At 47.5% G+C, this 27,050-nt stretch overlaps 1 protein-coding gene across 1 annotated transcript in view; it reads left to right on the plus strand.

Moving 5' to 3' along the window:
* LOC132400008 (DENN domain-containing protein 3-like) overlaps positions 1–27,050 on the plus strand; it is a 133,210-nt gene that overhangs the window by 51,908 nt on the left and 54,252 nt on the right. Inside the window, exons 6-11 of the mRNA XM_059981052.1 lie at positions 1,416–1,527; positions 1,904–2,023; positions 9,924–10,142; positions 20,893–21,005; positions 22,169–22,324; positions 22,646–22,742. Of these exons, the coding sequence (XP_059837035.1) occupies positions 1,416–1,527; positions 1,904–2,023; positions 9,924–10,142; positions 20,893–21,005; positions 22,169–22,324; positions 22,646–22,742 (817 nt within the window). The remainder of the gene's footprint in view (positions 1–1,415; positions 1,528–1,903; positions 2,024–9,923; positions 10,143–20,892; positions 21,006–22,168; positions 22,325–22,645; positions 22,743–27,050) is intronic.

The raw sequence follows: 27,050 nt of genomic DNA on the forward strand, positions 1-27,050 counted from the left end.
TTAAAATAGATACATTTAAGATACTTTCCACCCCTTCCTCTCTTTTCATCCCTAACAATGCATTCAAATTTATTATCCTTTTCTTTCTTCTCCCCTACATCTTCGGGCTGAGCGCATCCCTTCTCCATCAGCTGCCTTTCCTCCCTCACACACTGTCTATTTACTTGCTCTACTGGTGAACTAACCTTGTTGAATGGGAAGTTTTTCAGTGCAGTTCAGTACATGTGGCAGTAATAAACCAAATACCAATTTCACTTATCTTTTGAGCAATTTGTGAAGGGGATGGGTTTGTTTGTTTATTTATTTATCAGTACAGTGCACTGTGAAGTTGACGGGTGTTTATTTATTTATTTATCAGTACAGTGTGCTGTGAAGGCGACGGGTTTGTTTATTTATTTATCCGTACAGTGTGCTGTGATGGGGACGGGATTGTTTATTTATTTATCAGTACAGTGCGCTGTGAAGTTGACGGGTGTTTATTTATTTATTTATCAGTACAGTGTGCTGTGAAGGCGACGGGTTTGTTTATTTATTTATCCGTACAGTGTGCTGTGAAGGGGACGGGATTGTTTATTTATTTATCGGTACAGTGCGCTGTGAAGGGGACGGGATTGTTTATTTATTTATCGGTACAGTGTGCTGTGAAGGGGACGGGATTGTTTATTTATTTATTTATCGGTACAGTGCGCTATGAAGGGGACCGGTTTGTTTGTTTATTTATTTATCGGTACAGTGCGCTGTGAAGGGGACGGGTTTGTTTGTTTATTTATTTATCGGTACAGTGCACTGTGAAGTGGACGGGTGTTTATTTATTTATTTATCGGTACAGTGCGCTGTGAGGGGGATGGGGTCTGTTTATTTGTTTATTTATTTATCCGTACAGTGCGCTGTGAAGGGGATGGGTTTGTTTATTTATTTATTTATCGGTACAGTGTGCTGTGAAGGGGCGGGTTTGTTTATTCATTTATTTATTGGTACGGTGCGCTGTGAGGGCGATGGGGTCTGTTTATTTGTTTATTTATTTATCTGTACAGTGCGCTCTGAAGTGGACGGGTTTGTTTGTTTATTTATTGGTACAGTGTGCTGTGAAGGGGGCGGGTTTGTTTATTTATTTATCGGTACAGTGAACGGGGTGGGTTTTATTTATTTACTTATTTATTGGGTTCAGTGCTCTGTGAAGGGGACAAGTATTATTTATCAGTAGAACAGTGTGCTGCAGTCACGGGGAGAATGTACAAACTCCTTACAGGCAGCAGCCGGAATTGAACCCCATTGCCGATTGCTGGTGCTGTCGAACAATTGTGGCTGGGCTGTGCACTGATCCTACCACAGGGCCTCATTTTTCACCCCTTGGTTGATGGTTCACTGTGGAGTATGAGTCCCTACCCCAGTAATATCGGACCCTTCCTTGCCAGCTTACTGTCTGAGCTCACCGCCTGCAGCGAGGCACAGTTTCAGAAAAAGGTGAAGGAGTTTGCTGCCCAGCTGGCTCTGGTTCCCTGCCCCCCACCCGGACCTCTGCAGCTGGTAAGATGAACGTTCCAAAACTGGCATGGGTGTGTGTGCATTTATGTGGTTTTGGTGTCTGTCTGAATATGGGTTGTACATAACTGTGTGTAAGCAGAGTGTGTGTGTCTGTCTGTGTAGGGGTGTGTATTCTGTGGGTGTTTGTGGACAGGAGAGCTGTGTGTCTGTGTTGTGTGTATAAGTGGTGTGTTCATCAGGGGTGTGCATGTGTTTTGTCATTTCTGAAGTCTAATTCCAGTCAACCACCTCCTCCTCTCCCCCTCACCCCTCCCCTCCTTTTGCCCTTTTCCTTCCCCCTTCCCTCCCCCTTGCCCCATGCTGTCCCAGACCACTGATATTTGCCTCTCTTTGCATGACTGGACCCCTGTGCACTCAGAGTTTTGAACTGGGGCCCTTGAACATCGTGCTTCCACCTCCCGAGGATGTGGGCAGTCCGGTCATCGACATCAGTTTGCACCTCCCATTCCTCTGCTTCACACCCGAGACCATCCTGCAGGTAATGGCAAATTAAACATGTGACTGTGTGCACATTCCGTGTGCTTGTGTTGTCTGGGGTTGAACATGCAGTCAGACTGTTCGTTGTGTTGTTCCTGACCCACATCGGACTCCTCAACCCATCTTGTCCCTCCATCTGCCTCTCTCCTCACTCCCTCACCTTTCCTCTCCCCTCATCATCCCAACCCCTCTCGTCCCCTCTCCACATTCCCTCCACTTTCCTCTCCCCTCATTTCCTCCCCTTTCCTCTATCCCTCATCCTCTCTGCATTCCACCTCCACCCCTCTCATCCCCCTCGTTTCTGCTCTGACCACCACCCCTCACCCCAACCCCTTTCCTCCTCCCTCATCATCAGAGCGAGGGAAGGAACTGTTGGTATTTCAAGTCAAGCCCCTGCCCTGGCATCAAATTCAGCATGGTATTGTGGATGATATTCAGCATGGTATTGTGGTACTGTGAATGATCTCTCTTTGCCATACTGTTCTGTTTATATTCCCTCTCCTCTCCCTGAGACGCTCCTCTCCCATGGCAGATTGTGTGTTATCCCACAATCTTTGGTGTCTCTCTGCCTCCCTGCCTCCCTGTCTGTGGAAGTTTGCTGTGGTTTCAGAGGCCTGCCAAATCTCTGTCAGATCCCCAGAGAGGAGAGGTGGTCACATGGCTTGTATGTGCTGGATGCAGGACAGGTCATCCGAGATATTAATGCCCATGAATGTGAAACTGCTGGCCCTCTGCACCTCTGACCCACCACTGGGCCAGACATAGATTCTCCCTTCTGCAGCCACCGACAAGCTGCACTCACCAGATGTTCTGGCACGGGGCTGTGTGCTGGCTCACCACCCCCACTCCCCATGTTTCCTCCCCTCCGCAACGACTCATCACCCCCACCCTTCTCCAGAACCACAGCAGGTTTGCTATTCCCATCCCCGCCTACTGACATCATTCTGCATTCCAGAATGTCCCTTCCCACCACTTTCACCCTGCAGGAGGCAAGTGCGGAAATCCTGAGCGACAGGGAAGGTTCCGAGGATTGGAGGATAACTAATGATGTTCCACTGTTTTAAAAGGATCTCCAAATGTAAACTAGGAAATTATAGGCTGGTGAGAAAGTGGGAAAGTTATTGGAAGGTACTCGAAGGAACCGGATATATGAGTATTTGGGTAGACAGGGACTGATAAGGGATGATCATCGTGGCTTTGTGTGTGGTAAGTAGTGTCTACCAGTCTTAGAGAGTTTTTCAAGGAAGTTACCAGGAAAGTGGATGAAGGAAAGGCAGTGGATGTTGTCTACATGGACTTTAGCATTTGGCAAAGTCCCGCATTGGTGGCTGGTCAAGAAGGGTCAGTCATTCAGCATTAAAGATGAGGTAGTAAAATGGATTAGACATTGGCTTTGTGGGCCAAGCCAGAGAGTGGTAGTAGAGGGTTTGCCTCTCTGACTGGAGGTCTGTGACTAGTGGAATGCCACAGAGACTGGTCCTTCACTGTTTCTCATCTCTATCAGTGATCTGGATGACAATAGGTTAACTGGATCAGCAATTTTGCATATGATACCAAGATCGAGGATGTAGTGGACAGCAAGGAAGGCTATCATGGCTTGCAGAGGGATCTGAACCAGCTGGAAAAATGGCAGATGGAATTTTAGTCTGACAAATGCAAGATGTTGCACTTCAGTAGGACCAGCCAGGGGAGGTCTTATACAGTGAGCAGTAGGGCACCGATGAATGTGGTAGAACAAAGGGATCTGGGAATAAAGAACAATACAGCCCAGTACAGGCCATTCAGCCCACAATGTTGTGCCGACTCTTAAACCCTGCCCCCCCCATATAACCCTCCACCTTAAATTCCTCCATATACCTGTCTAGTAGTCCATAATTCATTGACAGTGGCATCGTAGGTAGATAGGGTCACAAAGAAAGCTTTTGGTATGTGGGCCTTCATAAATCAAACTGTTGAGTACAGAAGATGGGATTTTAAAGACGTTGGTGAGGTCTAATTTGGATCATTGTGTGCCATCAAGGATGTAATGTTCAGACTTTATAAAGCACTGGTGAGGCCTCACGGATTATTGTGAGCAGTTTTTGGGCTCCTTATTTGAGAAAGGATGTGCTGAAACTGGAGAGGATTCAAAGGAGGTTCATGACAGTGATTCCAGGATTGAATGGCTTTGTCGTATGAAGAGTATTTGATGGTTCTAGGCCTGTATTCACTAGAATTCAGAAGAATGAGGGGTGACCTCATTGAAACCTATCAAATGGTGGAAGGCCTTGATAGAGTGAATGTGGAGGATGTTTCCTATGGTGGGAGAGTCTTAAGACCCGAGGACACAACCACAGAATAGAGGGACGTCCTTTTAGAACGAAGATGAGGTGGAATGAAGTGAAAATGATCTGGAGAATGGTGAATCTGTGGAATTCATTGCCAAAGATTGCTGTGGAGGCTAAGTCTTTATGTAAAAGGCAGAAGTTGATAGATTCTTGATTGGTCAGGGCAAGAAGGGATACAGAGAAAAAGCAGGAGAGTGGGGCTGAAAGAAAAATTGGATCAGCCATGATGAATTAGAGGAGCAGATTCAATGGAGCTGAAAGGCCTAATTCTGCTCCTATATCTCATGGTCTCATACAATCTCTTCTCCCCCCTGCTGTCTGGGAAAAGGCTCTGAAGCATTCAGGCTCTCACAACCAGACTATGTCACAGTTTCTTCCCCCAAGCTATCAGACTCCTCAATACCCGAAGCCTGGACTGACACCTTGCCCTATTGTCCTGTTTATTATTTATTGTAATGCCTGCACTGTTTTTGTGCACTTTATGCAGTCCTGTGTAGGTCTGTAGTCTAGTGTAGCTTTCTCTGTGATTTTTTTTTACATAGTTCAGTCTAGTTTTTGTACTGTGTCATGTAACACTGTGGTCCTATAAAACATTGTCTCATTTTTAATATGTACTCTACCAGTAGTTATGGTCAAAATGACAATACAAGTGACTTGAGTTGACTTGACTTGACTTATGGTTTTGGTCACCTACTTATAGAAAAGATGTAAACAAGATTGAAAGTGTACAGAGGAAATATACAAGGATATTGCTGTGTTTGGTGGACCTGAGTTATAAGGAAAGATTGAATAGGTTAGGGCTGTATTCTTTAGAATGTAGAAGATTGAGAGGAGATTTGATAGAGCTGTACAAAATTATGAGGATAGATAGATAGGGTAATATCTTTTACCACTAAGGTTAGGAGGGACTACAACCCAAGGTCATGAGTTAAGAGTGAAGGCTGAAATTTTAAGGGGAACATGAGGAGAAACTTCTTCACTCAGAGGGTCATGAGAGTGTGGAATGAGCTGCCAGCACAAGTGGTGTATGCTAGCTTGATTTCAACATTTAAGAGAAGTTTGGATAGATACATGGATAGGAGGGATTTGGGGTCTATGGTCCAGGTGTGGGTCGGTGGGACGAGGGAGAAGTTTGGATAGGTACATGGATGGGAGGGGTATGGGGTCTATGGTCTGGGTGTGGGTCGATGTGACCAGGGAGAAGTTTGGATAGATACATGGATAGGAGGGATTTGAGGTCTATGGTCCAGGTGTGGGTCGATGGGACTAGGGAGAAGTTTGGATAAGTACATGGGTATGGGATCTGTGGTGTAGGTCCAGGTTGATGGGAGTAGGTAGTTTAAATGGTTTCATCATGGACTATATGGGCTGAAGGGTCTGTTTTATGCTGTGCCTCTCTATGACCATTAGCCATGGCCAGAAAAATGTCTTAATCTTAGACACTGCATAGTACCCCTGTGACTGTATACTGCTTTGGATACCATTGAGAGTGACAACCTACCAGAGAGAAGCCACTGTGACCAGGTCTCTGGCACTGTGGCCAAGAAGGAAAGGGGAGAACCTGCAATAACAATAGGAGTTTTCAGAGTGAGAGAAGTGAACAGGGGATTCTATGAATGCGATAGAGACACCCGGATGGTATGTCCCCTCCCCCCAGATACCAGGGTCAGGGACATCTCGGATCATATCCACAGCATTCTAAAGGGGGCAGTGAGCAGCCAGAATTCAGAAGTCACCAATGCCATGGGTTAGAAATGGGAGGAGGTCCTGAAGAGAGAATTTAGGGAACCAGGTTGAAAACTAAAAAGCAGAGCCTTCAGGGTAGTAAACTCTGGTTTGCTGCCTGTGCCAGGTGCCAGTGAGGGTAAGAAAAGGATGATTTGGCAGTTGAACATGCGGCTGAGGAACTGGTGCAGGGAGCAGGGTTTCAGATTTCTGGATTATTGGGATCTCTTCTGGCAAGGGTATGCCCTGTACAAAAAGGATGGGTTGCTCTTGAACCAGATGGGACCATTATCCATGCAGGCATGTTTGCTAGAACTTTTAGGGAGGGTTTAAACTAATTTGTCTGGGGAATGGGAACAAGAGTGACAGGACTGAGAATGGGGCTGTTTTACAAGCAGAGGCAGTGTGCAGTGAGACTGTCAGGACAGGCTGATGATAGGGTAAAATTGCAGTCAGTAGGATGAGTTGAAGTGTAACATGGGGACAAATATGAAAAGGATGACGAATGCAGGACCAAAAGTGTTACATTTGAATGCATGCAGTGTATGGAATAAGGTAGATTACCTTGTAGCGCACTTAGAGATTGGCATGTATGACGTTATGGGCACCATTGAACAGACAGACAGGTAGGCAGAGGGGATTATATGGCTGTGTTGGTAAAAAAAATCCAATCCTTAGGCAAAGGTGACATAGGATCAGAAAATGTAGAATCCTTGTGGATACAGTTAACCTTATGTAAAAAGACCCTGATGGGAATTTTATACAGGCTTCTGAACAGTGTCAAAGATGTGGGCTACAAATTACAACAGGAGATAGAAAAGGCATGTAAAATGGGTGGATCTGTCATAGTGGATTTCAATATGCAGGCAGATTGGAAAAGTCGGGTTGGTGCTGGATGCCAAGAGAGAGAGAATTTGCAGAATGCCTACGAGATGACTTTTTAGAGCAGCTTGAACCCATTAGGGGATCAGCTGTTCTGGATAGGGTGTTCTATAATGATCAAATTTGATTAGAGCTTAAGGTAAAAGAACCCTTAGGAGACAGTGATCATAATATGATAGAATTCACTCTGCAAGTTGTGAGGGATAAGACAAAGTCAGGTGTATCAGCATTACAGTGGAGTAAAGGGAATTATAGAGGCATGAGAAAAGAGCTGGCCAAAATTGGTTGGAAGGGGACACTAGCAGGGATGACAGTAGAGAAGCAATGGGTGGAGTTTCTGGGAACAATTCTAAAGACACAGGATAAAGACATCCCAAAGAAGTAGTAGTATTCTAAGGACAGGATGACACAGCAACATAAAGCAAAAGAGAGAGCAGAAAATAGAGCAAAAGTTAGCAGGAAGTTAGAGGATTAGGGCAATTTAGAAACCAACAGAAGGCAACTAAAAATGCCCGGAGGGAAGAGATGAAATATGAAGTTAAGTGAGCCAATATTATCAGAGAGGATACCAAAAGTTTTCAGATATATGAAGGGTAAAAGAGAGGCAAGAGTAAGTATTGAACCACTGGAAAATAATGCTGGAGAGGTAGTAAGGTGGATAAAGAGAGGATGTGAACTTATTAAGTATTTTGCATCAGTCTTCACTGTGGAAGGCACTAGCAGTGTGCCCAATGTTCAAGAGAGTCAGGAGCAGAAGTGAGTACAGTGGCTATTACTAGGGAGAAGGTGTTTGGAAACCTGAAAGGTCTGAAGGTAGGTTAGTGACCTGGGCCAGATGGACTACATCCCATGGTTCTGAAAGAGGTGGCTGAACAGATTGTAGAGGCATTAGTAATGAACTTTCAGAAATAACTAGATTCTGGCATGGTTCCTGAGGACTGGAAAATTGCTAATATCACTCCACTCTTCAAGAGAGACAGAAGAAAGGAACTTGTAGGCTAATTAATCTGACATCAGTGTTTGGAAAGATGTTGGAGTTTTGGTGTACTTGGAGGCAAATAATAAAATAGGCCAAAGTCAGTATGGTTTACTTGAGGGAAAATCTCACCTGACAAATCTTTCTCTGAGGACATAACAGACATATAGACAAAGGAGAATAGGTGGGTGTTGTGTACTTGGATTTTCAGAATGCCTTTGACAAGGTGCCACACAAGAGGCTACCAAGAGCCCATGGAATTACAGGAAAAATAATATCATAGAGCATTATCCATGATTGACAGGAGGCAAAGACTGGGAATAAAGGGGACCTTTTCTGGTTGGCTGCTGGTAACTAATGGTGTTTCGGAGCAGTCAGTGTTGGGCCCACTTCTTTTAACATTGTATGTCACTGATTTGGATGATGAAATTAATGGTTTTGTAGCCAAATTTGCAAACATTATGAATTTAGGTGGAGTGGCAGATAGTTTGAGGAATCACGAAGTCTGCAGAATGATTTAGATAGATTAGGAGAATGGGCAAAGAAGTGGCAGATGCAATACAGTGTATGGTCATGCAGTCTGATAGGGGATAAAAGGTTATGTTGTGAAGGCATGAGAATGGTGTTGCACAGGAATTGGATCAAAGAGCAGAGCAGACTCAGTGGGCTGAATGGCAAAATTCTGCTACTATGTCTCGTGCCCTAATCATTCCTACTGTGCTCTGTTTAGCGCCAGCGCAGTGGGCGCAGTGCTGAACTCTGGGAAAGGCCACTCCAACCCTCAGACCACCGTCCATAGTTTATGTCACTGAGGACATTCTTATCTAGCTCCCTACTCCCCTTTCCATTCTGGGCTGAGGGGTGGGGGAAGAGGGTACGGTGCTGTGGCTGGGTGTGAATACCAAGTTCCTGTTATTGTCATCCTGACAACTGCTATCATTGCAGCTCCTGTTGTTGTGGGTGTTGCTGATCTGGTTGATGGAGGTGTTGTTGTGTTGTAGCTCCTGTTGTTGTGGGTGTTGCTGATCTGGTTGATGGAGCTGTTGTTGTGTTGTAGCTCCTGTTGTTGTGGGTGTTGCTGATCCAGTAGGTGGAGATGTTGTTGTTCTGCGTCGTAGCTCCTGTTGTTGTGGGTGTTGCTCATCTGGTTGATGGAGCTGTTGTTGTGTTGTAGCTCCTGTTGTTGTGGGTGTTGCTGATCTGGTTGATGGAGCTGTTGTTGTGCTGTAGCTCCTGTTGTTGTGGGTGTTGCTGATCTGGTTGATGGAGCTGTTGTTGTGTTGTAGCTCCTGTTGTTGTGGGTGTTGCTGATCTGGTTGATGGAGCTGTTGTTGTGTTGTAGCTCCTGTTGTTGTGGGTGTTGCTGATCCAGTAGGTGGAGATGTTGTTGTTCCGCGTCGTAGCTCCTGTTGTTGTGGGTGTTGCTCATCTGGTTGATGGAGCTGTTGTTGTGTTGTAGCTCCTGTTGTTGTGGGTGTTGCTGATCTGGTTGATGGAGCTGTTGTTGTGCTGTAGCTCCTGTTGTTGTGGGTGTTGCTGATCTGGTTGATGGAGCTGTTGTTGTGTTGTAGCTCCTGTTGTTGTGGGTGTTGCTGATCTGGTTGATGGAGCTGTTGTTGTGCTGTAGCTCCTGTTGTTGTGGGTGTTGCTGATCTGGTTGATGGAGCTGTTGTTGTGTTGTAGCTCCTGTTGTTGTGGGTGTTGCTGATCTGGTTGATGGAGCTGTTGTTGTGCTGTAGCTCCTGTTGTTGTGGGTGTTGCTGATCTGGTTGATGGAGCTGTTGTTGTGTTGTAGCTCCTGTTGTTGTGGGTGTTGCTGATCTGGTTGATGGAGCTGTTGTTGTGTTGTAGCTCCTGTTGTTGTGGGTGTTGCTGATCCAGTAGGTGGAGATGTTGTTGTTCTGCGTCGTAGCTCCTGTTGTTGTGGGTATTGCTGATCTGGTTGATGGAGATGTTGTTCTGTTCTCTCATCGCCTCCCTCTGCTCGGCAGATCCTGACCAACATCCTGATGGAGCGGCGCATGGTGTTCCTGTCCAGCCACAGGCCGCTGCTGACTCTGGTCACCGAGTGCTTTGTCTATTTCCTGCACCCCCTGCAGTGGCGACACACCTACATCCCAGTGCTGGGCAGCCAGATGCTTGACTTGCTCATGGCTCCCACGGTCTTCCTGATGGGCTGCCACTCCCGCCACATGGACATCGTCAGAGAGGTCAGTGTCACTGCCCGAGGTCGGCTGGAAATAACCAGGGACTTGCATCGATACCGTACTCACAGACTGAGCCTCCATCCATACTGCCTCATTTTTTAACAAATGTACCAAATGTTATTCAAACACTCACACACTCACCCCAGTCCTCACCCTCACTGTCCCGTTCCCACACACTCACCCCAGTCCTCACCCTCACTGTCCCGTTCCCACACTCACCCCGGTCCTCACCACCACTGTCCCGTTCCCACACTTACCCCAGTCCTCACCCTCACTGTCCCGTTCCCACACACTCTCCCCACTCCTCACCCTCACTGTCCTGTTCCTACACACTCACCCCAGTCCTCACCCTCACTGTCCCGTTCCCACACACTCTCCCCACTCCTCACCCTCACTGTCCCGTTCCCACACTCACCCCAGTACTCACCCTCACTGTCCCAATCCCACACATTCACCCCAGTCCTCATCCTCACTGTCCTGTTCCCACACACTGACCCCAGTCCTCACCCTCACTGTCCCATTCCCACACACTCACCCCAGTCCTCACCCTCACTGTCCTGTTCCCACACTCACCCCAGTCCTCACCCTCACTGTCCCAATCCCACACACTCGCCCGTCCTCACCCTCACTGTCCCGTTCCCACTCACTCACCCCAGTCCTCACCCTCACTGTCCCAATCCCACTCACTCATCCCAGTCCTCACCCTCACTGTCCCATTCCCACACACTCACCCCAGTCCTCACCCTCACTGTCCCGTTCCCACACTCACCCCAGTCCTCACACTCACTGTCTCGTTCCCACACACTCACCCCAGACCTCACCCTCACAGTCCCGTTCCCACACACTCACCCCAGTCCTCACCCTCACTGCCCCATTCCCTCACTCACCCCAGTCCTCACCCTCACTGTCCCGTTCCCACACACTGACCCCAGTCCTCACCCTCACTGTCCCAATCCCACACACTCACCCCAGTCCTCACCCTCACTGTCCCATTCCCACACACTCACCCCAGTCCTCACCCTCACTGTCCCGTTCCCACACACTGACCCCAGCCCTCACCCTCACTGTCCCGTTCCCACACACTCACCCCAGTCCTCACCCTCACTGTCCCGTTCCCACACTCACCCCAGTCCTCACCCTCACTGTCCCGTTCCCACACACTCACCCCAGTCCTCACCCTCACTGTCCCGTTCCCACACACTCACGCCAGTCCTCACCCTCACTGTCCAGTTCCCACACACTGACCCCAGTCCTCACCCTCACTGTCCCGTTCCCACACACTGACCCCAGTCCTCACCCTCACTGTCCGTTCCCACACACGCTCCCCAGTCCTCACCCTCACTGTCCCGTTCCCACACTCACCCCAGTCCTCACCCTCACTGTCCCGTTCCCACACACTCACCCCAGTCCTCACCCTCACTGTCCCGTTCCCACACACTCACCCCACTACTGGAAACAGCCTCGATGAGAAACCCAACTACAGGTGTGGCTCCTGCCTCAGGTTCAGAGCCGGGGGAGGCTCCGCTCCCTAGATCGTCAGCAACACCCAGGGCCTGTTTATGGTGTGGGCCAGGGCTTGACCCTGCTCTTCAATGTGCCTCCCACCCCAGGATTAGGCATCTGTCAGCCTCCACAATTTCTTAAAGGGCTTGAGCCACCTTTGCTTGTCCATCTCTGCACCCAGGTCTCCATGGTCAGTCACCCCTGGGGTAACACGTGGAGGAGTCACAAACTCCACATTTCTCGGCCCCCTGGCACTCCGCTCGTTCGGTGAGGAGGGTGACCCAGGGGTATCAGACCCTGGGGCCCGTCGACCTTCTGAAGGGAACTTTGCTCTGTGGAGTCTACAATCCGAGAGACTGACCGTACAGTTGACCCCACCAAAAGTAATTCACATTCACCTGCATCAACAACCATCCCATCGGCGGACACGCACTCCCAGGACGTCACTCCACTCCGCTTTAGACACCCCCTGTTTGGCAGGGTCACCCATCAAACCCGAGGCTACAGGCTAAGGGGACACAGTCCTGGCCAGTTAAGAGTCTTTCCTCTGATGGTCCCTGAGTAATGGGACGATCTTCCTGCTCCAGGGAGACGTGCCCCAAGCATGTAGCCTTTTGCTGGGATAAATCTTCCCCCTCACCCGGTCCCCTATTTCCATTTCAGAGGAACCTTGGCTGTCATCACCGCATTGTCCCTCCCGGCTTCTCCAGCTCTGGGCTACAGGGACAAACGCAAGGCTCTGGCTCCGCCTCCTGCGGTGGAGAGGCCTGGAGAATTTTCTTCCTCCTGCCCTTTACCTCAGCCTCTGCCGCAGGGTCAGGAGGGACAACAGGGGAAGGGAGAGGGAGAGGGAGTGCCGGAGCAATTGGGGTGATGTGCCCAAACTCCTTGCAGACATCACACCACGGCCAAGCGGATCCGGTAAAGCTGCTTTTTGCCACACATGGAAGCCCCCTCAGCATTCCCCGGCCATTTCAGCTCCGGGAATAGCTCACGATGGAGGTACGCATGTGCCCATAGCCACCTCTATCTGGCTAGAGCGGTGCCCAGGTGCCAGCAACATCACCTCACCCAAAAAGCGCAGCTGAGGGAGGTGAATGTGCACGTTTCTGTGCAGGGTTGGCTCTATTGGCACCGAGACCCCTTCCACATTTATGACCCTAGTACCGGGCCAGGGGCACCCCTCTCGCGAACCGTGAGTAGAAAAGGGACTCTTGGTGTATTTCACCGAACCGAGTCACACCCTCAACCCCACCCACAGACACAGCCACGAGAGGTGACTTCTGCCTTGCCCTCGGGGATCTCCTGATAGCGCAAAGCACGTTTTTTCAGTCTGAAAGGAGTTCCTTCACCACAAGCTACATCTCCTGTTAGGGACTAGGTTCCACAAACAAGATAAAATCTGTAGATGCTGGAAATCTGAGTGACACACACAAAATGCTGGAGGAACTCAGCAGGCCAGGCAGCTTCTATGGGGAAAAAGTACAGTCGACATTTCGGGCCGAGGTGTTGACTGTACTTTTATCCGTAGCTGCTGCCTGGCTTGCTGAGTTCCTTTGTGTGAGGAACTAGGTCCCCCCTCCACCATTTTAGAGCTGCAGCCCACCACATTAAAGCCCCACACAGTCAGAAATCAAACGCTGTGAAAACGGCTTTCGTGTCCATAACGGGTGATGAGGGGAGTATTGTTTTGATGTTCGATCAGTGGTGGTTTCCCTTGACTTTTGGTTGGCCAGTTTGTTTAATTTAACTTATTTTATTAATTTATTTTCTTCCCCTTTATTCAGCCTAGTAGTTTAAAAGGGTTAGTTTATAGCCTTTGGCTGCAAAGGGGGGAGGGAGGGTTGAGATTGAAGGAGGAGGGTGGGAGACTGTGGAATACTCCAGAAGTTAGGGTAGTCAAAAAAGAGGTGCATCAAGTGAAAGACCTGATGTAATAGGGAACAACAAATTGAGGAAAATGGGTGACCTGGAGGAATTTGTATTTCTGTATAAAATAAAAGGTCAGAAAGAAGGGAAGGAGGATTTAGAGCCCTTAATCCTTTGAAAGTGGCAGCAGCATCAGAGAACCAAGTAGGTAAAGGTTTTGTATAATGGATTGCTGAAAATTTGTTGCAAAGATGTTGACCAATATAACAGTGCTAAAATGGTGGGAAAATTGGTTATGAAAGTGGAGTGTATTACTCCGAAAGAAATGAAGGGAGTTAGGGGGTAGTGTATGGTATTTGGTCTGCATAACTGAAAAGGAAATTTTGGACAATATTAAAGGTGGTTGACTGATTGAAGCCAAGTGATTAAAATCGAGAGAAGGAGGTTATTGGGATTCTCCTGTCCTACTGGTTCTTCCAACTAGAGTCTACCTTGGGAGCATGTCTTATCAAGACAGAGAATATATTAGACAGTAGCTGCAGTAGTAGGCCATTCGGCCCTTCGAGCCAGCACCACCATTCACTGTGATCATGGCTGATCATCCACAATCAGTACCCCGTTCCTGCCCTCTCCCCATATCCCTTGACCCCGCTATCTATGAGCTCTATCTAACTCTCTCTTGAATGCATCCAGAGACTTGGCCTCCACTGCCTTCTGAGGCAGAGCATTCCACATATCCACCACTCTCTGGGTGAAAAAGTTTTTCCGCATCTCAGTTCTAAATGGCCTACCTCTTATTCTTAAGCTGTGGCCTCTAGTTCTGGACTCACCCATCAGCGGGAACATGCTTCCTGCCTCCAGCATGTCCGATCCCTTAATAATCTTATCTGTCTCAATCAGATCCCCTCTCATCCTTCTAAATTCCAGTGTATACAAGCCCAGTCGCTCCAATCGTTCAACATATGACAGTTCCGCCATTCCAGGAATTAACCTTGTGAACCTACGCTGCACTCCCTCAATAGCAAGAATGTCCTTCCTCAAATTTGGAGACCAAAACTGCACACAATACTCCAGGTGGGGTCTCACCAGGGCCCTGTACAGCTGCAGAAGGACCTCTTTACTCCTATACTCAATTCCTCTTGTTATAAAGGCCAGCATGCCATTAGCTTTCTTCACTGCCTGCTGTACCTACATGTTTGCTTTCATTGACTGATGTACAAGAACACCTAGATCTCATTGTACTTCCCCTTTTCCTAACTTGACTCCATTTAGATAGTAATCTGCCTTCCTGTTCTTGCCACCAAAGTGGATAACCTCACATTTATCCGCATTAAACTGCATCTGCCATATATTTGCCCACTCACCCAACCTGGCCAAGTCAGCCTGCATTCTCATAACATCTTCCTGACATTTCACACTGCCACCCAGCTTTGTGTCATCAGCAAATTTGCTAATGTTACTTTTAATCCCTTCATCTAAATCATTAATGTATATTGTAAACAGCTGCAGTCCCAGCACCAAACCTTGCGGTACCCCACTAGTCACAGCCTGCCATATTAGACCTTCCTTGCGCTTTTATAATTGCCTGAGGTTTGGACACATTGCTGGTTTGTGTCGAGGTAAAAGAAGATGTGTGAAATGTGGAGAGGACCATGATATTAAAGCGTGTAAGGCAGCAGTACCGAAATGCAGAAACTATGGTGGGGACCTCGTGGCGGCGTTCAGATGATGTATTTTATCAAGGCAAAGCAGATTCAGGTTGTTGGTAACCAACAAAAAATATATGCTGAGGCAGTAAAGAAAGTTGATAGAGCAAAAGATAAGTAAAGAAAAGATTGGAATAATGGGGAGTCAGCACATTCCACGTTCTCCAACTATGGTTCCTTCAGACATGTTGTTGATGACTAAAGAGTCTTTTTAGGCATCTGTTGTTGATGTACTGGTCGGGACTAAAACTACAACCAAGAGGTTGGATATGATAAAAGTAGTTGTTGGAGCTGCAGAGGGATTCCTTGAGATGAAACAGGTTTATCAGAAAAATATGACAGACAATCACTTACTAGTTGTTGGGGTCAGAGAGTATGGACAAGCTTTATGTGGATGAAGAGGCCGATAATAAGTATTTGGATGTTTTTAATTTTGCAATGGAATGCAGTAAGTTTAATTGCAAATGGGCAAGAATTAAAAAGATTTGTTGGAACTTTTAAAGATAAGCCTGATTTGATCTGTATACAGGAGACATGGTTAAAGCCTCATTTAGATTTTGTGATCCTGGATATGATAGTTTGAGAGCTGACATAACGAGTAAATCTAGTGGAGGGTGTGCAACTTATATAAAAATAGGACTTCAGTTTAGGAGACTTGACTTTAAATCTAACCTTGAAATTGTGGCTGTGGAGGTTTGGAGCTCTCGTGGTCAAACAACTTTGATTAACTTTTATAATCCCTGTAATATGATGATGTTATCAGATTTTGATGAAATTATGAATAAGGTAAGATCCCCAGTAATCTGGGTTGGAAATTTCAATGCCCATAATCCTATGTGGGGTAGTGAAAGTAAAGATAGTAACGGAGCGGGAGTAGAGGAGTTTCTAGATAAATACAACATGGCACTTCTAAATGATGGAAAGCCTATAAGATTTAATATTGTAAAGAATACTTTTGTAGTCACTTAGACTTATCAATCACTTCCTCAAACTTAACCAGGGTTGGGGAATGGGATGTTATGGACAGATACACACTAGGAAGTGATTACTATCCTATATTATGTAGATTTGGTAGAAATTTGAAAATAGAAGTTGAGGAGATGGCTGCTAGGTATAATTTTTCATTGGCCCATTGGGATGAGTACCAGGAGAAAGCTGTGGATATAATACAAGAGACTGACAGCGAGGGCTCCATAGACGAGTGGAATGAATCCCTCTGTTCTATAATTCATAACGTCGCTCAGTTGATTATTCCATTACAGAATGTTCCTAAGGATCGAGCATTAGTTCCATGGTGCAATAAAAACTGTGATATAGCAGTAAGAAACAAAAATAGAGCTGACAGGAAATTAAGAAAGTACCCAGTGTTAGATAATGTTATGGAGTATAAAAAGGAAAGAGCAGTAGCAAGGAGAGTAATTGAAAATGCAAAGAGAGATAGTTGGAGAAGATTTTGTGGAACCCTGGGCCCTGAGACACCTATAAAGCAGCTATGGAGGATCGTTCACAGAATGGCAGGGATATACAAAAAACATCTATCCCAGCTTTGCTGGAAGGAGATATCGAAGCTGTAACCAACAAGGAAAAGGCTGATATGTTTGTAGAGCTGTTCCAAGCGTTACACAGTTCTGGAGAGCCAGGTGATTTGAAAAAGGAAATTATGTTAAAGGAAAGTTGGAAATTGGACAGGAGCTTGGATGTTAACAGCTCCATAAATTTGTTTTTCTCCTTTCAGGAAATGCAGGAAGCTGTCCAATCAGGTTCAAACACTTCTGGTAGGGATGGACTGTGTTATGAATTGCTTAAGCGTTTAGATGACTCTGTATTAATAGAAATGCTAGCTTTGTTTAATTCAGTGTGGAAAGAAGGAAAATTACCAGTCGAATGGAAGCATGCGGTGGTAGTTCCAGTTTTAAAGCCAGGTAAAGGCGTGTCAAGTTTGTATTGGTCTATAGCTTTAACATCAGTGCTTTGTAAAACTATGGAACGAATGGTCACCAACAGACTTGTTTATTTTTTAGAAAATAAGGAACATTTTGCTGCCTATCAAAATGGTTTTAGAACTGGAAGATCAACAATGGAATCTTGCCCTTTTAGATCATGATATTAAAAAGGTGTTTCAAAATAGAGAAGTAATGGTAAGTGTATTTCTAGATATTGAAAGAGCATAATCACTAAGGAAGGATGGTTTATTAATTAAACTCTATGATGCCGGAATTAGAGGTAGAATGTTTAATTAGATCAAAGGTTTTCTTAAGGAAAGGGCAATTCAAGTAAGAATAGGCGGAACAAGCTCCAAGTCAGTTAAAATAGATAATGGTACCCCTCAAGGAAGTGTCATTAGTCCAGTTCTTTTTAATGTCATGATAAATGATACCTTTGACCAGGTAGGAACAGGATTTGGCAAATCGTTGTTTGCAGACAATGGTGCAATCTGGAAAAGAGGAAGAAATGTCAAGTATATATTAAAGCAGGTACAAAAGACTTTAAGGTCAGTTGAAAACTGGGCAAGTAAATGAGGTTTCAGGATTTCTGCTCCTAAGTCCAAATATATGATTTTTGGCTTTAGAAGAAAGATTCCTGATTGTGAATTGTGTCTCTATGATTCTCCATTAAAAAAGTCAAGGTATTCAAGTTTTTAGGTGTCTGGTTTGATGGAAGACTTACTTGGATGGTTCATATAGATAAAATAATTGGAAGGTGTGAGAAAGTTTTATATGTTATGAGAAGTATTGCTGGATGTGACTGGGGACCAGGGCGGGAAACTATGTACTTAATATATCTAGCTATGATTAGATCAGTAATTGATTATGGTTGTGTTGCTTATGGTTCCGCTGCTACAGCAGTGCTTGAAAAATTAGACACTATGCAGTCCAAAGCACTTAGACTCTGCTGTGGAGCTTTCAGAACAACATCAGTCCCTGCACTCTATGTGGAGATGGGAGAAGTGCCTCTACATTTAAGACGAATTAAGTTGGGCCTGCAGTATTGGGTAAAACTAAATGGCTTCAATCACAGCTGTCCATCAAAATGTCTTTTGCTGGAGACGTCGGAGCGTCAAAGTAAAATTAAAAGATATCCATTTTTAGATTTGGTTAATATCTGGGCTGTGAAATCAAAACTGATTGAGGAAGACATAGCTGACCAAATTTGCTTGCCACCCGTTCCTTTTTGGCTTTTGCCAGAACCAGAAGTAGACCTATTCCTCCTTTTTCAGCTTCAAGGAAGCAGGGCAATTTCAACAGCGTCAATCTTAAATGAATATTTCAATAATAAATGGGGATCTTATCTGAAGATTTTTACTGATGGCTCAGCAGACCCAGAGAGCAGTGAGGCAGGATTTGGGATGTACGTGTCTCAACTTGGAGTTGAGATTGGTCACCGAGTTTCAGATGGCGTGTCTGTCTTTGCAGCAGAATTATTAGCAATCCTCTGGGCCTTATGGTGGATAGAAGACTCTCGACCATGCAGGGTTATCATCTGTTCGGATTCCGCTGCCGCCTTAGAGGCTATAAAAAGGAATAAATCAAAAGCTTGTCCCGACATAGTTACTGACATTCTCTTAGTTTTGTTTAGAGTAGGGAAGGTGGGTTGTGAAATCAGATTTGCATGGATACCTGGGCATGCTGGAGTGGAGGGAAATGAAATTGTGGATGGCATTGCAAAGTCTTCCTTACAGAGCGGGCAAGTAGGAATTAGCAAACACAAGGAAATCTGCAGATGCTGGAAATTCAAGCAACACACACAAAATGCTGGTGGAACGCAGCAGGTCAGGCAGCATCTATAGGGAGAAGTACAGCTGACGTTTCTGGCTGAGACCCTTCGTCAGGACCAACTGAAAGGAAAGATAGTAAGAGATTTGAAAGTAGGAGGGGGAGGGGTGATAGGAGGAGACCAGAGGGGGTGGGGTGAAGCTGAGAGCTGGAAAGGTGATTGGCAAAAGTGATACAGAGCTGGAGAAGGGAAAGGATCATGGGACGGGAGGCCTAGGGAGAAAGAAAGGGGGAGGGGAGCATCAGAGGGAGATGGAGAACAGGCAGAGTGATGGGCAGAAAGAGAAAAAAAAGGAGGAGGGGGAAAAAAACTAAATATATCAGAGATGGGGTAAGAAGGGGAGGAGGAGCATTAACGGAAGTTAGAGAAGTCAATGTTCATGCCATCAGGTTGGAGGCTACCCAGCCGGTATATAAGGTGTTGTTCCTCCAACCTGAGTGTGGCTTCACCTTGCGATTAAACGCCAGCGCTGACTCTCCCGGTGCACTGGTCTGTCTCTGGGTACCCAGTACCCTCCAATGTCCTCAGTCCGAGCGATAGTCCAAGGATTTGCCGCAAAACTCTTGATAAGCCTGGGCCAAGAGCTCCAGAGTGTGGGGTGTTACAGATATTAACAGCTGGAGAAATTCTCCTAGCTCCCAGTAAAAGTTGGAGACATGAGTTTTGGCTGCCCAGACACTGTTGGTGCCACAGCCCAAACACAGACTCAGCAAATTCGGCACAACAGCTTTCTTTCATGAAAAAAACTGCTGCAGTCCTCTGCAAAGTTGATTCACCTATCTTCTACACCTTCTTCAGTCTTCATTATCATTCTTCGGGGATTATTTCCTGAATAAATAACTTTTTCCGAGATCTGTTCCAGTGTGACTCTCCCTCGGTACAGCCCCTCCCACAGTGTGAGCTCCCTGGGACTGGGGGTGAGTGTGTGTGTGTGTGTGTGTGTGGTGGAGCTTCTGTTGGGCGCACTGGGGGTGGGGAGATATCTTGGAGGACGGGATGTGGCTGTGACCGCTCACTCAGCCCATTTCTCAGCTCTCACTCAATGCCACCCTCTCCTGACTACAGCGAGTGAACAAGCCCCACACTTGCCACTCAGCAGCACAGTTGCCAGGCCGTGTGAAGTCACACTCTTGCTTACTCTCCCCCACTCTGCCCCGTCACCCCCTCTCTCTCCCCTCTCTTCCCTTCTCTCCCCGTCTCCCCCCTCTCTCTCCACCCGTTTCCACCCCTCCCCTCTCTTTCTTTCTTTCCCTCTCTCTCCCTCCTCTCTCTTTCACCACCATTCCATTCTGATTCCTGCTCCTAATTCGAGTTGTTTGACTCTATTTTTCTTCCTGTTAATGCCCTCACAGGCCACTTGGAGAGAGTTACTGTACAGGGAGCTGAGCTCTAGGTCACTTACCATTGTGGTCAAGGGGCAAAATGGCCGCCCTGCTCCCACCATCACCTACTGCTCCCCAGGACACCAGGTCTAGGGAATTTTCCAGTCTGACATTCCCAATCCTTCCTTTTCACGTGGAGGGCTGCCTGGGGCTAAGAGCATGGTGCTGGCTGTTGTTTGACTATAACACTTAGGAGCAGAATTTTGCCATTTGGCTCATCAAGTCTGCTCCACCATTCCATCGTGGCTGATTTCCTCTCAGCCCCATTCTCCTGATTTCTCCCTGTAACCTTTGACACCCTGACTAATCACGAACCTATCAACCTCCATTGTAAATATACCCAATGACTTGACCTTTCCAGTTCTCTGTGACGATGAGTCTCACAGATTCACCACCCTCGGCTAAAGAAATTCCTCCTGATCTCTGTTCTAAGGACGTCCTTCTATTCTGAGGTTGTGCACTCTGTTCCTCATCTCCTCTCGCCTTGCATCACTGACTCCTCTCTCTTCCCTGCCATAGGTGGAGGAGCTGGTTGTGGTGGACATTGACAATGGCAGGATACTGACCACCCAGTGCAAGGAGGTGGAAACACCCCCACTACCCACCGCCATCGTAGACCAGTTCCTCACCAGGTAAGAGGTCCGGCCTACCTGCCATCACAGACATACAGTGTGTACTGAAAATAACATTAAACAGTCTTGAATCCTGAATTGGCACCTATCCACCTGGTTCCCTGTGCTCAGATCTCTGGAGCCTCTGTGACCCAGAGGCATCTCCGTGTTGTTACCCATCACTATTGTATTCAGAGAGTCAGACGGCAGAGAACTGGCCCCTTGGCCCATCGAGTTTGTGCAGATCCTCAACCACCCAAGTGGATCACTTAATTCTTGCCACTGTCCATCAACTCCCCCCAGATCCTACCCCTCAATCACTCAGAGAACTATTAACCCACCGATTCAGTATGTCTTTGCAGTGTCGTATCCATGCCAGGACCACCAGACTCAAAAACAGTTATGGCTGGAAGTTTACAGCACTAACAAGCTCACAGGCTTGAGACGGAGAGCTGCTTCTGTGCACTGGGTAGGAGCTATCGCACTGGGCAATTGCTAAGCCACGCATCTCCACCTTCGATTCAGAACCCCACTCACATGTCCATCGAAACAAAGGATGAAATGCAACATTTACACCAACAACCAACACGTGCACGGTGCTTGGCAGAACAACACAGAACACAACAGCAGCAAAACAAGCCCCTTTCAGTTAACTGTCAGTTAGCCAGACGATCCTCCACATCTTCCTGCAGCTCATCAGGACCCTGCAGTTAACTGATAGATTTCCTCCACGATCTAAGTGTAAATTTTGTTTTGATATATTTTTTCTTCTTGTTGGCAGTTTGATGTTTATTTTTAGAAGCTTTCTGTATGACGCATGGCTCCGGGGTTGAGCTCTAATGGGTTCTTTTTTTTCTCACTTTTCTTGCTTAGTAGGGTTTTTTTATTCACAAAAATTTTCAATCTTTAAGAAATTTTTTGAGGCATTGTAAGTGTTGTTACTGCGATGTACCTGTGTATTTTTGAATAATAATAATAATAACAAGATTTGAAAAGAAAACAAGTCCCTTTCCTCCCTCCAACCCACCCACACAAACCGGCCTCTAACCCCACAACAGAGTGCTGGGCCCAAACACGTGACCTCAGTTTGTTTCACTGCCTGCTGACCCCTGCACTTCACCGATTGGGCTCAGCTGGCCTCTGCCCTCCCTGCTACCTGTTGACCTTTGCCCTGTGTGTCGCAGCGCCCGAGAACTCCCAGTGAAGACGGAACTCGCACTGTCGCACCTGGCTTCCTGCACCAGCCTGGCATCCGCCCGAGAGAGGGAGCATCTCCGCCGATTCCGGCTCAACCAGACGATCCTCCACATCTTCCTGCAGCTCATCGGGAGCCTGCTGAGGTCAGACTCTGTCCTGGGAGGGTGGCGAGAGGGAGAGGGAAGAGACAAGTGTGGGCAGGAGGGAAGGCTCAAACTCATCCATGTATCTGCAAATTCCAGAAGGAGAGCAAAGGGATGTGGTTTGTGTGGTTTGGTTCCATGTTCCATGCCCCCACCCCCGTCCGTCTCCCTGCCCCACCGACAGTATTCCTGCCTCTCCTTGCCCATCCCCCTGTCTCCAACCCCGCCATCTCCCTGGCTTAATTCCAGCTCCCCATCCAACTCCAGGTTTCTGCTCCACTGACCAAGGTTTACTGAAGATGTCTGCCTGTCTTTTTCCAGGGACGTCCCGAAACACCTGAACATCAAGCATCGTGTGTTTATCAAGAAGGAGTTCCTGGACACAAGGGAGCAAGCTGCCCAACCCTTCTACATCAGTGTGAGTAACACTGTCTCAGCACTGCCCCCCCCATAAAGGCACCAAGGTGCCTCTGTCACCTGCGATGCCTCATGGTTTGAATTATCCCTCGGGAGCCAATGAGAGTGTGGTTTGGGTTTGGGCTGGGCTTATGACCAGTTTAGGGGTTGACATTGGAGGTGGGATTTGGTTGGGTGAATGTGGTTTGGGGATTTGATTGGGATGAGTGTGGTTTGGGGATTTGATCGGGGTGAGTGTGGTTTGGGGATTTGATTGGGGTGAGTGTGGTTTGGGGATTTGATTGGGATGAGTGTGTTTTGGGGATTTGATTGGGGTGAATGTGGTTTGGGGATTTGATTGGGATGAGTGTGGTTTGGGGATTTGATTGGGATGAGAGTGGTTTGGGGATTTGATTGGGATGAGTGTGTTTTGGGGATTTGATCGGGGTGAGTGTGGTTTGGGGATTTGATCGGGGTGAGTGTGGTTTGGGGATTTGATCGGGGTGAGTGTGGTTTGGGGATTTGATTGGGATGAGTGTGGTTTGGGGATTTGATTGGGGTGAGTGTGGTTTGGGGATTTGATTGGGGTGAGTGTGGTTTGTGGATTTGATCGGGGTGAGTGTGGTTTGGGGATTTGATCGGGGTGAGTGTGGTTTGGGGATTTGATCGGGGTGAGTGTGGTTTGGGGATTTGATCGGGATGAGTGTGGTTTGGGGATTTGATCGGGGTGAGTGAGGTTTGGGGATTTGATCGGGGTGAGTGTGGTTTGGGGATTTGATCGGGATGAGAGTGGTTTGGGGATTTGATTGGGCTGAGTGTGGTTTGGGGATTTGATCGGGATGAGTGTGGTTTGGGGATTTGATCGGGGTGGGTGTGGTTTGGGGATTTGATCGGGATGAGTGTGGTTTGGGGATTTGATCGGAGTGAATGTGTTTTGGGGATTTGATCGGAGTGAATGTGGTTTGGGGATTTGATTGGGGTGAATGTGGTTTGGGGATTTGATTGGGATGAGTGTGGTTTGGGGATTTGATTGGGATGAGTGTGGTTTGGGGATTTGATCGGGATGAGTGTGGTTTGGGGATTTGATTGGGATGAGTGTGCTTTGGGGATTTGATCGGGCTGAGTGTGGTTTGGGGATTTGATCGGGGTGAGTGTGGTTTGGGGATTTCATTGGGGTGAGTGTGGTTTGGGGATTTGATCGGGGTGAGTGTGGTTTGGGGATTTGATCGGGATGAGTGTGGTTTGGGGATTTGATCGGGGTGAGTGTGGTTTGGGGATTTGATCGGGATGAGTGTGGTTTGGGGATTTGATTGGGATGAGTGTGGTTTGGGGATTTGATCGGGGTGAGTGTGGTTTGCGGATTTGATGGGGATGAGTGTGGTTTGGGGATTTGATCGGGGTGAGTGTTGTTTGGGTATTTGATCGGGATGAGTGTGGTTTGGGGATTTGATTGGGATGAGTGTGGTTTGGGGATTTCATCGGGGTGAGTGTGGTTTGGGGATTTGATCGGGATGAGTGTGGTTTGGGGATTTGATCGGGATGAGTGTGGTTTGGGGATTTGATCGGGGTGAGTGTGGTTTGGGGATTTGATGGGGATGAGTGTGGTTTGGGGATTTGATCGGGGTGAGTGTGGTTTGGGGATTTGATCGGGGTGATTGTGGTTTGAGGATTTGATCGGGGTGAGTGTGGTTTGGGGATTTGATCGGGGTGAGTGTGGTTTGGGGATTTGATCGGGGTGAGTGTGGTTTGGGGATTTGATCGGGGTGAGTGTGGTTTGGGGATTTGATCGGGGTGAGTGTGGTTTGGGGATTTGATCGGGATGAGTGTGGTTTGAGGATTTGATCGGGATGAGTGTGGTTTGAGGATTTGATCGGGGTGAGTGTGGTTTGGGGATTTGATCGGGGTGAGTGTGGTTTGGGGATTTGATCGGGATGAGTGTGGTTTGGGGATTTGATCGGGGTGAGTGTGGTTTGGGGATTTGATCGGGGTGAGTGTGGTTTGGGGATTTGATTGGGATGAGTGTGGTTTGGGGATTTGATCGGGATGAGTGTGGTTTGGGGATTTGATCGGGATGAGTGTGGTTTGGGGATTTGATCGGGGTGAGTGTGGTTTGGGGATTTGATCGGGGTGAGTGTGGTTTGGGGATTTGATCGGGGTGAGTGTGGTTTGGAGATTTGATCGGGATGAGTGTGGTTTGGGGATTTGATCGGCGTGAGTGTGGTTTGGGGATTTGATCGGGGTGAGTGTGGTTTGGGGATTTGATCGGGGTGGGTGTGGTTTGGGGATTTGATCGGGGTGAGTGTGGTTTGGGGATTTGATTGGGATGAGTGTGGTTTGGGGATTTGATCGGGGTGGGTGTGGTTTGGGGATTTGATTGGGGTGAATGTGGTTTGGGGATTTGATCGGGGTGAGTGTGGTTTGGGGATTTGATCGGGATGAGTGTGGTTTGGGGATTTGATCGGGGTGAGTGTGGTTTGGGGATTTGATCGGGGTGAGTGTGGTTTGGGGATTTGATCGGGGTGAGTGTGGTTTGGGGATTTGATCGGGGTGAGTGTGGTTTGGGGATTTGATCGGGGTGAGTGTGGTTTGGGGATTTGATCGGGATGAGTGTGGTTTGGGGATTTGATCGGGGTGAGTGTGGTTTGGGGATTTGATCGGGGTGAGTGTGTTTTGGGGATTTGATCGGGGTGAGTGTGGTTTGGGGATTTGATCGGGGTGAGTGTGGTTTGGGGATTTGATCGGGGTGAGTGTGTTTTAGGGATTTGATCGGAGTGAATGTGTTTTGGGGATTTGATCGGAATGAATGTGGTTTGGGGATTTGATTGGGATTAGTGTGGTTTGGGGATTTGATTGGGATGAGTGTGGTTTGTGGATTTGATCGGGGTGAGTGTGGTTTGGGGATTTGATCGGGGTGAGTGTGGTTTGGGGATTTGATCGGGGTGAGTGTGGTTTGGGGATTTGATCGGGGTGAGTGTGGTTTGGGGATTTGATCGGGGTGAGTGTGGTTTGGGGATTTGATCGGGGTGAGTGTGGTTTGGGGATTTGATCGGGGTGATTGTGGTTTGAGGATTTGATCGGGGTGAGTGTGGTTTGGGGATTTGATCGGAATGAATGTGGTTTGGGGATTTGATTGGGATGAGTGTGGTTTGGGGATTTGATTGGGCTGAGTGTGGTTTGTGGATTTGATCGGGGTGAGTGTGGTTTGGGGATTTGATCGGGGTGAGTGTGGTTTGGGGATTTGATCGGGGTGAGTGTGGTTTGGGGATTTGATCGGGGTGAGTGTGGTTTGGGGATTTGATCGGGGTGATTGTGGTTTGAGGATTTGATCGGGGTGAGTGTGGATTGGGGATTTGATCGGGGTGAGTGTGGTTTGGGGATTTGATCGGGGTGAGTGTGGTTTGGGGATTTGATCGGGGTGAGTGTGGTTTGGGGATTTGATCGGGGTGAGTGTGGTTTGGAGATTTGATCGGGGTGAGTGTGGTTTGGGATTTGATCGGGGTGAGTGTGGTTTGGGGATTTGATCGGGGTGAGTGTGGTTTGGGGATTTGATCGGGGTGAGTGTGGTTTGGGGATTTGATCGGGGTGAGTGTGGTTTGGGGATTTGATCGGGGTGAGTGTGGTTTGGGGATTTCATTGGGGTGAGTGTGGTTCGGGGATTTGATCGGGGTGAGTGTGGTTTGGGGATTTCATTGGGGTGAGTGTGGTTTGGGGATTTGATCAGGGTGAGTGTGGTTTGGAGATTTGATCGGGGTGAGTGTGGTTTGGGGATTTGATTGGGGTGAGTGTGGTTTGGGGATTTGATTGGGGTGAGTGTGGTTTGTGGATTTGATCGGGGTGAGTGTGGTTTGGGGATTTGATCGGGGTGAGTGTGGTTTGGGGATTTGATCGGGGTGAGTGTGGTTTGGGGATTTGATCGGGATGAGTGTGGTTTGGGGATTTGATCGGGGTGAGTGAGGTTTGGGGATTTGATCGGGGTGAGTGTGGTTTGGGGATTTGATCGGGATGAGAGTGGTTTGGGGATTTGATTGGGCTGAGTGTGGTTTGGGGATTTGATCGGGATGAGTGTGGTTTGGGGATTTGATCGGGGTGGGTGTGGTTTGGGGATTTGATCGGGATGAGTGTGGTTTGGGGATTTGATCGGAGTGAATGTGTTTTGGGGATTTGATCGGAGTGAATGTGGTTTGGGGATTTGATTGGGGTGAATGTGGTTTGGGGATTTGATTGGGATGAGTGTGGTTTGGGGATTTGATTGGGATGAGTGTGGTTTGGGGATTTGATCGGGATGAGTGTGGTTTGGGGATTTGATTGGGATGAGTGTGCTTTGGGGATT

Source organism: Hypanus sabinus, chromosome 9 (genome assembly GCF_030144855.1).
Source record: "Hypanus sabinus isolate sHypSab1 chromosome 9, sHypSab1.hap1, whole genome shotgun sequence".
Lineage (NCBI taxonomy): Eukaryota > Metazoa > Chordata > Chondrichthyes > Myliobatiformes > Dasyatidae > Hypanus > Hypanus sabinus.